Here is an 11,236-nt window from a genome sequence, read left to right as displayed (position 1 = left end):
TGAATATTTGGAGAAATTAAAGTATTTCTCCTTGTTAGCAACTTTTTCAAGGATGTATTCTTTTTTAACGCAAAGCCCAGTGGGGATATGTAAGTAGGTTAGGCTTTGCACTAAAAACTATGTGGGGCATATTAGCAAGAACCTCGTTAATATTATCGCCGTTTTAGCGGCAGGAAGCGGCTGCTAAAACGGCGATAATGGGCTTGCTAATATGCGTTATAGAATTCCAAGAAAAGCCCAGGTTGGATGTCCTACACATCTAACCTGGGCTTCTATTGGATTTCTATAACGCATATTAGCAAGTCCATTATCACCGTTTTAGTGGCAGTTTCCTGACGCTAAAAGGGCGATAATTTTAACGAGGTTCTTTTTAATATGCCCCTATGTGTGTTTATGTTGTTCCACTCAAGGAACAACCAATTATTGCCTCCTTCAACCAAAGTATCACAGAGCGAAGCAATACACTATTTGCACTGACAAAAGGGCACCTTTTCAGTGCAAAATACCATTGAAGCTATAAAGTGAATATCCTTGTGTTGGAGGATGGGCTTTTGGTAGGGGTAAGTATGCACCAACCAGTAGCAATAAGGCCACCCACACAATATAAGGTCCAGGCAATGTCTCAAAACATTGGCCCCTGGCTCAACCCTTGGTAGCTGGCTGGGAGCAGGCAGGCTTACCTCAGGAGACAGGTATGTAAAGAATTTAAATACATCAATACATTAAATAAGTAAGACACAGCGCGCAATAAAAATCCACACCATTTATAATATGTAGGAACTATTGTTATATTAAAAATGACACCAAAACATAAAAAAATGCAATGTAGAGAACCAGAGATATGATTTTATAAAGATGAACCACTTTATAGTGCTTAACACTATATAGCGCAACAGTTTACCTTCCACTCAGAAACTTTCCTGGAGGATTTTTACTCGACAGCGAGCAAGGTTTGTTTAAGCGGGAACTCCTGGTCAACTCCTGGAAGTCTTGAACTGTGGAGCTTTCAGCAGGACGAACCTGAAATCCAGGCCAGGTCGCGGTTGAAGGAAGTCAGCTTGACTCTCGACACTGGAACAGTCCACTTATGGAGTTTTTTCCAAAAGTTCCTCCTAACTGCTCCAAACTTCTGGAACTTCTTCCTGAAGTTTCTATTGAGGGATGAAAGCACAAATCCAAGGGTCTAGAAGCTCTGAAATGGTCCACAGAAGTTTGGACTACAGTTCCCACCATGCACCTGGTCAAATCATTAAATATCCACCAGCCGCACTCCAGGCTGGGGATTTCTTGAGAGATATGGTGCAGGGAAGCTCTGCTAACCTGTTGCTTTCAGGGAATCCACTCCTTAATCCTTTTTGAAGCAAGGCAGAGTCCTCCTGGCTGTAGTTTTAAATGTGCAACAGGAGCAGTCCTTCAGGTAGCAATACTGTTTGGTGCAGACAAGGGTTCCAGCAGGGCACTCCTTCTTCTTGTAGTTTCAGGCTGAAAATGCAAAGTCAGACATTGAACTAAACTAGAACTAGAACTGAGTTGCTCTCCAACTCTCACATATTTATTCAATCATTTGGGGCGTCAAGCAGTGGGGCACCCCAGTCTAATGAGGGGGTTGGGTGCCACCCAAAAGCATGACAGCTTCCTCCAAAGTGTGGCATATTCATGTCCCACAAAACATTGCACTTTCAAATTCAAGATGGAGATTTTCTCTTCTTTGTAGTAAGACTGACTAAACTAACCTACTGGGGTTGCTCATTCCATGAACACCGCCTCTTCACCTGCTGCAAATTCCGATCCCGGGCCTGCCGTCTGGCTTGGATTACAGGAAGAAGGGGTGGTAGACCTTGAATTCCTTTCTGTCCTTCTTTGTCTTTGAAGCCCAGTTTGATTTACTCAGCCCCCTTTCTGACCCATCCTGTGCAGTTGCAGAGCTCTCTTCATCAGATAACCTCTGCTCTGTGTGGCCATTTATTACTTGATCAAAGCAGCCTGGGTAAGCCAGTTAAGGCTGACCAATCAGGACAGACTACTTGAAGGCTGGATTTTAGCTGAAAAAAGAAAGTCCCATAACTTATGTTAGACCTGGCATCTTTGGCGTGGTTCCCCCTACCTTTTTACCTCTATCTTCTGTATTTTTGATGCTGTGCTGGATTTCGTTTTTGCTGGTTTAGATGCTTTGGACACTCTGCCACTGCAGATCAGTGCCAGAGTGTAAGTGCTCCCTATGTAAATTGTTATCATGATTGGATATACATGACTGGCATATTTGTATCACCTCGAAGTCCCTATTAAAGTGCACTGGGTGTACCAGGTCTGGTGATGACAAATGCTACTAGTGGGCCTGCAGCACTGATTGTGCCACCCACATGAGTAGCCCTAAAATGGTGTCTCGGGCCTGCCACTGCAGTGCCTGTGTGCAGTCTAGGAACTGCCATGTCCTCCTGGTCAGTGTCCCCACTGACCAGGCCTAACCCTTCCTTTTTTGTGCACATTGGTCACCACTATGGAAGGCCCAAGGTACCCCCCCTGGGCAGGGTGCAGTGTATGTAAAAGGTGGAGCATGTACTAGTGCAGGTGACATGCTCTGGTAGTGAATTACAGCCATTTTCGATGTTCACTATTGTAAGGCTATATTGCCCCATAGGTTAACATGGGGGATGCTGGCTACAGTGGCTTCCAGCATTTCTTCCCATAGGAACAAGATAGGACATAAGTAACTAGTATCTCTGAACTCAGAATTTAATAACACATCTTTTAGTAAAGGTTGTTTTTAAATATTGTGTTTGAGAACAGCACTTTTAGAAAGTTGCTGTTCTCTTGTCTGACCCTTCTGTGTGCCTTGGCCTGTTTGTGTATTGACTGTCTGGTTTGAGAGTGAGAGGGGCAGGGGATTCCCCAGGAGGCTGGCTGAGTCAGCCCTAGGCTGAATGACTGCATTTACAACCTGAGTGGTGGGAGGAGTTAGCACCTGGGCCTGAATAGGGCTGTGGCTGCCTGCCACAATGCTGGCTCCACCTCCTGCTGGGAGGCTGACGACCCTGCCCCTCACTCTGAAAGGAAAGGAGAAGCCAGGAAAACAAAGTACTCAAGAAACACCCAGAACTGGTTCAGACCGGGCTCAGGGCCCACATGCACAAAGAGAACAAAGACTTTTAGGGGTATAAGTACAGGACCCCTGACAACAGAAAATAAGATCATCCTGGAATCAAGAAGGAACCTCTGCCAAGGAGAAAGCTGAATCTGAAGAAGAAAGACTGTCCTGCTGTTGCTCTGCTTGACTGACTCTCTGCTTTGCTGCCAAGGAGAGGGGAAGGACTTTGCTGTTGTGCTTTGTCCCCTGTCTTGAGGGAATCTCCAAGGGCCTGAGAAGAGCTGGCTCCCTGTTCTGAAGTCCCAGGAACAAAAGTACTTCACCCCCCAGCTTCCCTGAACACTGCTGAGAGAGTTCTGTCCTTCCTAGAGTGCTTGATCCAGTAGTGGGGCCTCTGGAAGTTGTACCTGTGCTGGGAAGCTTGAAACTAAGCTTGAGAGACTTTTGCCATTGAAAAGTGTTGCATCGCTCGCTTGCGGAGCGCATCCCCGACAGTGCGAGAAGTTTCCCGCCGCTACGAAGGTCGAGATCTACGCAGCGCCTGACGCCGCTGCCAGAGCCGTTGCATCCTTCGTTTGCGGGACGCACCAGACCGGTGCGGGAAAGTCGAACATCGCTACGAGTGTCGTCGCAGAGCCTGTCGTCGCTGTGTGAGATCGCTGCACCACTTGCTTGCGGACCGCATGACGTCGCTGCGTGGGGTGACCTCTGACCCTCTGGGCCGGTCACCCCACGCACCGCGCACACTCCCCGAAAGTGAGCCCAGGCTGCCCCCCGTTCCAGCCGAGTGCCGCCGCTGCCCGCAGCTGTGCTCCTGGCCCTCGACTGCTACTGCTGCATTTGCCCTGTTTGCGCAGCGTTGTATTATCCCTGTGTAAATTTTGTTATTTGTTTAATTTTGGTGTATTTCTCCCCCTGTTTGCCCCTTGTTGTATTATTTTTGCTCCTTGTTTAAATTTGGTGTATTTCTCCCTCTGCTTGCCCCTTGTTGTGCCCTGCCGCGTTTCCCGCCACTTCCCCGCTTCCCGCCGCTGCCCCCCTACAGGCCCGCCCCCTTCCATCTGTTGCCCTTCCTATTTGCCGCCCCACTCCCGCCTCCCAGCTGCTCCTCCCTCGCTCCGCTCCCCCACTCTCCAAATATGGCAGAGTGGCAAATGCGCAGCGTTGACGCGCAGCGAGCGCGCCGATTGTGCGCCGAAGGCGCGCCAAAGGTAAGCCCGTCTGCGCCCGTCCGCGCCTGGACCGCGACCAGCGCCAGGACCCCTGGCCCCCACCGATGCAAGACGACCCGACAAACCTACGACGCCGCGGCCCTCAACGCACTCAATACCGGCCGGACCCCACCTGCTGCCGGGCCGCCCCGAAACGCTTCCACGGACCATTCACCTGCACAACCTTCAAGTTCACCTGCCTCCGAACATGCACCGCGCCTGCCAAGCCAAACCCCAGCAGCGACCTCAAGTGCATCCTGCTTAACACCCGCTCCGTCCACAGACACGCCGTCGAACTCTGGAACCTGCTCGACACAACATCACCAGACGTTGCGTTCCTCACTGAAACATGGATGAACGCCTCCCCAGCCCCTGACATCGCCATCGCCATCCCGGATGGATACAAGATCATCAGGAGGGACCGCGTCAACCAGACTGGGGGAGGCATCGCCATCGTCCACAAGAACACCATCCGCATCACGACCGACGCCGACGACACCTACACCGCCGCCAAACACCTCCACTTCCAGATTCACACCGACACAAAGACGACCCTCAGAGGCACCCTCATCTACAGACCCCCGGGACTACGCACACAATTCAGCGAAGACATCACAGACTTCATCAGCCCACATGCCCTCCCCGCTGCCAACTACATCCTCCTAGGGGACCTCAACTTCCACCTGGAGAACAACAAGGACCGCACCACCGTCACCCTGCTTGACAACCTCGCCAACTTCGGACTCAAGCAACTGGTCAACACCCCTACTCACTACGCCAGCCACACGCTGGATCCCGTCTTCTCATCCAGCAAGCACATCGCCTTCAGCCACTCCACCGGACTTCACTGGACAGACCACAGCTGCGTCCACTTCAGCTTCAGAAAAACCACTACCCACCACCACCCGCAGCAGGTTCCTCACAGAAGCTGGAGCAAGATCACCGCCGACCCACTCACCACCTTCCTCAGCCAGAACCCACCTGCCAGCACACCGGACCCCAACTAAGCAGCCCGCAACTTCACGCAGTGGCTGACCGCCTGCGCCAATGACCTCGCACCACTGAAGAACCATCCCAGCAAACCCAGAAGCAAGAAGGCCCCCTGGTTCACCGACGAACTCAAGGACTCCAAGAAGACCTGCCGCACCCTCGAGAAAGCCTGGCTCCTCGACCAGACCACTGACAACATGACCGCCCTCAAACACGCCAACCGCAAGCACCACCAGCTCATCCGCGTCACCAAGAAGAAATCACTGAAGGATCAACTGGACAACAACGCCCGCGACAGCAAGGAACTCTTCAGCATCGTCAAGGAGTTCTCCAACCCCAGCACCGGCAACAACGACATCACCCCATCACAAGATCTCTGTGACTCCCTCGCCTCGTTCTTCCACCGCAAGATTGCCGACATCCACAACAGCTTCGGTGCACCATCCTCGCACCCAACCGTCGAACCAACGCACCCCACCGCCACCCTCCGCACCTGGACCGCAGTGACCACCGAAGACACAGCCCGCACGATGAACACCATCCACTCCGGATCTCCGACTGCCCCCTGCCCCCACCACGTCTTCAACAAGGCTGACTCCACCATCACACCCCAACTCCGAGACGTCATCAACATCTCCTTCGACACCGCCACCTTCCTGGAGAGCTGGAAGCATGCCGAGCTCAGCGCCCTACTGAAGAAACCAACAGCGGACCCCACCGACCTCAAAAACTTCCTCCCCATCTCGCTCCTCCCTTTTCCTGCCAAAGTCATCAAGAAGATCGCCAACAATCAGATTGCCGCCTTCCTCGAGACGAATGGATCCCTCGACCCCTCGCAGTCCGGTTTCAGAGCCAACCACAGCACTGAGACCGCCCTCATCGCAGCCACCGACGACATCCGAGCCCTTCTCGACAATGGGGAAACAGTGGCACTCATCCTCCTGGACCTCTCCGCTGCGTTCGACACTGTCTGCCACCGCACCCTAGTCCAACGCCTCAGCAACACCGGCATCCAAGAGAAGGCATTGAAGTGGATCATCTTGTTCCTCGCTGGAAGAACACAGAGAGTCCGCCTCTCCCCGTTTTGTTCCGAGGCCACCGAAGTCATCTGCGGCGTCCCGCAAGGATCATCACTCAGCCCCACCCTCTTCAACGTCTACATGAGACCTCTCGCAGCCATCGCACGCCAACACAACCTCAACATCATCTCCTATGCCAACGACACCAAGCTGATCCTCTCCCTCACCAGAGACCCCGACACCACCAGAACCAGCCTCCACAAAGGGATGAAAGACGTCGCCGAGTGGATGAATAACAACCGCCTAAAACTGAACTCAGACAAGATGGAAGTCCTCATCCTAGGACCATCACCCTCCGTCTGGGACGACTCCTGGTGGCCCCCAGCCCTGGGCACCACCCCCAAGCCAACAGACCACGCACGCAACCTGGGCTTCATCCTGGACTCCTCCCTCTCGATGACCAGACAAGTCAACGCCGTCTCCTCTTCATGCTTTCACACCCTCCGCATGCTCCGCAAGATCTTCCGATGGATCCCGATCGAAACCAGGAAGACGGTCACCCAGCCCCTCGTCACCAGCCGTCTGGACTACGGAAACACCCTCTACACCGGAACCACAGCCAAGCTACAGAAAAGACACCAACGCATCCAGAACGCCTCCGCCCGACTCATCCTGGACATCCCTCGACGCAGCCACATCTCCGGCCACCTGAGAAACCTGCACTGGCTCCCCGTCAACAAGAGGATCACGTTCAGGCTCCTCACCCTCGCACACAAGTCTCTCCACAACCTGGGCCCCAAGTACCTCAACGACCGCCTGACCTTCCACACGCCCACCCGCCAGCTACGGTCCGCTAGCCAGGCCCTCGCCGCCGTACCACGCATCCGAAGAGCCACCGCCGGAGGCAGACCCTTCTCCTACCTGGCGGCCAAGACATGGAACTCTCTCCCCATCCACCTTCGGCTGACCCAGAACCACCTCGCCTTCAGGAGATAACTCAAGACCTGGCTGTTCGAGCAGTAGCGGCCCCCTTCCCCCAAGCGCCTTAAGACCCTTCCGGGTGAGTAGCGCGCTATACAAGTGTTATGATTGATTGATTGATTGCGAGCATCGTCACAGAACCATCGCATCGAGGAGCAGCGAGAGAGAGATTTACCGCTGGACGTCGCGTCGTCGCCCCGGAGATCGTCGCAGCCCCTACGAGATCGTCACATCGTGCCTTTGTGAGAACAAACTTCCTACAAAACCTACGCACCGGAATCCAGACAAGTGGCCTTCCTCCCCATACAGACCGGATTCATGGCAACACGCCCGCTGCTGCTTCGGGGCTGTCGCATTGCCTCCCCAGGGTCTCAGGAGCAACGCATCGCTTGTTTTCCACCGCACTTTGTCGTGACTAAAGGTACTGTGTCTGAAACGTGACGCAACTGTGAACTTTTCACACAACTGTGGATTATTGTATTACAACCTTAAGAACTCTTTTGATACCATATTCTTGAACTGTGTATGTTGGATTTTTGTCGTTTTGGTCTTGTGTAGTTTATATTAAATACCTTTATTTTCCTAAACTGTTGTGGAGTCAGTTTGTGGTGTTTTCACTGTGTTACTGTGAGTGTTGGTGCAAATACTTTACACATTGCCTCTGGTTAGCCTAGACTGCTCGTGCCAAGCTACCTAGAGGGTGAGCAGGGGTTATCTCAGAGGGTTTCCTCCTTACTCTGACTAGAATCAAGGGTCCCTATTTGGACAGTGGTCCCTACCTCTGCCAACTAGAGACCCCCAGTTCTAACATAACTTATTTTCTGTATTAGTTATGATAAATTTAACAGTGGCAAGTTGTTGGATTTATCATTGCCAATCTTTCACGTTTTTTTACCAATATTTGTTTGCTCCTTCCTAGCAATATTAATAATAAAATAGCATATTCCAATGTTAGCCTATGGAGCTAATAATCTACAACGGGGGAAATGAGGTTGCAGTGTTCCCCGCACCAGGGCTTATAAAACATCTTTTATAATGAACCTGCTTATTGTTACAAAACACCCTACCCCTGGGGTACCTATGGGAGACCTTGGGGGTGACTAATATAGAACAATAAGGTAGATTTGGAAGTACCTGTTCCTCCAAAGTCGAATTTGCATACAATTTACTTTTAACCCGTTGGCTGCTGCCGTCGGCCAACGGTCGTCGTGATCACTACCTCGGTAGTGCTGCGCACGTCGGTTGGCTGACGCGGCCCCACCTGTTTCTTTGAACGCTCAGCACTGGCGCAGAACGTTCTAAGCAGCCAAAGGGTTAAAGACAGTTTGCAAAGCAAGGCTGCCTCTAAAAGTGACATCAGGCAACACAGTAGTGCACACTTGAGTGCAGGAAGTCTACTGGGCCTCTAAACCACCATGCCCTATTTTATACTTGTGATTTATAGGTAGTTTGAATCCCCCAGCCCTAAAATATATTATGGTATTACAGGGTCTGTCATTGCCAATGGTAATTATTCCTAATTAGTCTAGGGTGCAGTCAAGTCAATTATCACCAGTATAAGTCAAAAAAATTATGGAGGAGAACAATGCCAAAACGGATGACTTTCTCACACAAGGGGTGAGAAAGTGGATTATTAGTTGGGGATTGTAATACACCACACGTAATAAAGGCACTATTCATATTTGGTCCAGTAAAAGTTTTAACAATTTAAACCATGACCTCAACTTCTAGTAGCTATAAGCGCAGAGCAGACAGGCTTAATTTAAGAAAATGTGTAAAACATCTAGAAGCAGCAAAAAGTTAAATACAATTTATAATATTTATTATAATGAGCATAATTGAATGAAAACAATGGCACCAAAATGACAAAAATTTAATATGGGGAACAGGAGAAATACATTTGTAAAGTTTTAACTAAGAATAGCTCAGAAAAGTATTGAGCAGCTACAGGAAATTGAGTACCTGGTTGAGGGGGGGTAAAACTCTACACAAACAGCAACCACAACTCTGGTCAGGGTGAAATACACGCATACACCAAATTAATGTGTGATTAACCCTCTGGTAGCTTGGCACAAAGCATTCAGGCTTAACTAAGCGGCAATGTGTAAAGTATTTATGCAACTCGCAATGAGAAATAAAGTGAAAATGCAACACAAAAAAATCACTCCAATTTATAAGGGTGACAGCGATGGAGCGTGGGCCGGATACAGGGAGCAAGGTAGGCCCACTGAACAAAGTACCTTATGTCCTTGGTGCGGGGTCTGCGGGGCATTGCTTAGCAAGGCTTTGTGTTCTCTGGCATCAGTTCTGATGAAGGTGTGTGGCTAAGCTTGGCTGGGCTTTGCGTCGCTCTGCATTGTTTATGATGAGTCTGGCACCTGGGCGGCAAGGCTTTGCCATGCTTCTAGTCGCTTTGCGTTAGTTCCAAAGGGGTCCCCAGCTGGACTGTCAAAGCACAGTCAGGCCCACTTCCAAGGGTCCAAGACTGGGCTGGCACTACTTGAGAGGCAGGATTCACACTAGGCAGAATCCAGGTGCAGGGTTCCAGGTAGCTGAGGACTTCTCTGTCTGTGAGGCTGTAATCAGGTGGCCGCCAACTAGCCCTTGGCATGACTCTGGTGGTTCTGTGTTCAAGATGTAGTTCCAATCTTTTTCACTCAAGTAGCAGGACTGCAGGGCAGCAGAGTAGTAGGGAAGCAGAGTAGAAGGACAGTATAGTAGCAGTCCTTCCTACAGCAGAGTAGCACAGTGGTCCTTCTGAGTCTCCCACAGGTCTGGAGGTGGGCTTGAGGATCCAATATTTTTACCTGGTGACAGCTTTAAATTCAGAGAGGTTTCAACGGTTTAACCCAGAGGCGTTTGGAATTCCCTTCCTTCCTATCAATCAATCAATCAATCAGTGGCACTTATAAAGCGCGCTACATACCCATAGGGTCTCAAGGCGCTGGGGGGGGGGGGGGGGGGTGCCGCTACTGCTCGAACAGCCAGGTCTTCAGCTTCTTCCTGAAGGAGAGGTGGTCTTGGGTCAGGCGCAGGTCGGACGGGAGGCAGTTCCAGGTCTTGGCGGCCAGGTAGGAGAAGGACCTTCCTCCTGTAGTCGCTCTTCGGATGCGGGGGACGGCGGCGAGGGCGTGGTTGGCTGATCGGAGGTGGCGTTTGGGAGCGTAGAAGTTGACTCGGCTGTTGAGGTAGCTCGGGCCTTGGTCGTGTAGGGCTTTGTGTGCGTGGGTGAGGAGGCGGAAGGTGATTCTCTTGTTGATGGGGAGCCAGTGAAGGTCTCTCAGATGTCCGGAGATGTGGCTGGATCGTGGGATGTCGAGGATGAGTCTGGCTGAGGCGTTTTGGATCCGCTGGAGTCTCTTCTGGAGCTTGGCGGTGGTCCCGGCGTAGAGGGCGTTGCCGTAGTCCAGTCGGCTGGTGACGAGGGCCTGGGTGACGGTCTTCCTGGTCTCTGTGGGGATCCACCAGAAGATCTTCCGTAGCATGCGTAGGATGTTGAAGCACGCCGAGGAGACGCTGCTGACTTGCCTGGTCATGGAGAGGGAGGAGTCCAGGATGAAGCCCAGGTTTCGTGCATGGTCTGTCGGTTTGGGTGCGGTGCCCAGGGCGGGAGGCCACCAGGAGTCGTCCCAGGCGGAGGGAGAGGAGCCCAGGATGAGGACCTCCGTCTTGTCCGAGTTCAGTTTCAGGCGGCTGGTCGTCATCCACTCGGCTACCTCTTTCATCCCTTCGTGTAGGTTGGCTCTGGCGGCGGCGGGGTTGTTGGTCAGGGAGAGGATCAGCTGGGTGTCGTCGGCGTAGGAGATGATGCTGAGGTGGTGTTTGCGTACGATGGCCGCGAGGGGGCTCATGTAGACGTTGAAGAGGGTGGGGCTCAGGGATGATCCTTGGGGGACGCCGCAGATGACTTCGGAGGCCTCTGACTTGTACGGTGGTAGGCGGACTCGCTG

At 51.9% G+C, this 11,236-nt stretch overlaps 1 protein-coding gene across 1 annotated transcript in view; it reads right to left on the bottom strand.

The window, feature by feature from the left end:
- Positions 1–1,413: 1,413 nt before the first annotated feature.
- Positions 1,414–11,236, bottom strand: part of LOC147707548 (uncharacterized) — a 36,725-nt gene continuing 26,902 nt past the window's right edge. The window contains exon 3 of the mRNA XM_086925657.1: positions 1,414–1,482. Within this exon, the coding sequence (XP_086781783.1) occupies positions 1,414–1,482 (69 nt within the window). The remainder of the gene's footprint in view (positions 1,483–11,236) is intronic.

The sequence above is a fragment of the Lissotriton vulgaris genome, chromosome 6 (genome assembly GCF_964263255.1).
Source record: "Lissotriton vulgaris chromosome 6, aLisVul1.2, whole genome shotgun sequence".
NCBI classification, from domain to species: domain Eukaryota; kingdom Metazoa; phylum Chordata; class Amphibia; order Caudata; family Salamandridae; genus Lissotriton; species Lissotriton vulgaris.
The sequence above is the reverse complement of the archived record's forward strand: the minus strand, read 5'-3'. Positions and strand labels throughout refer to the sequence as shown.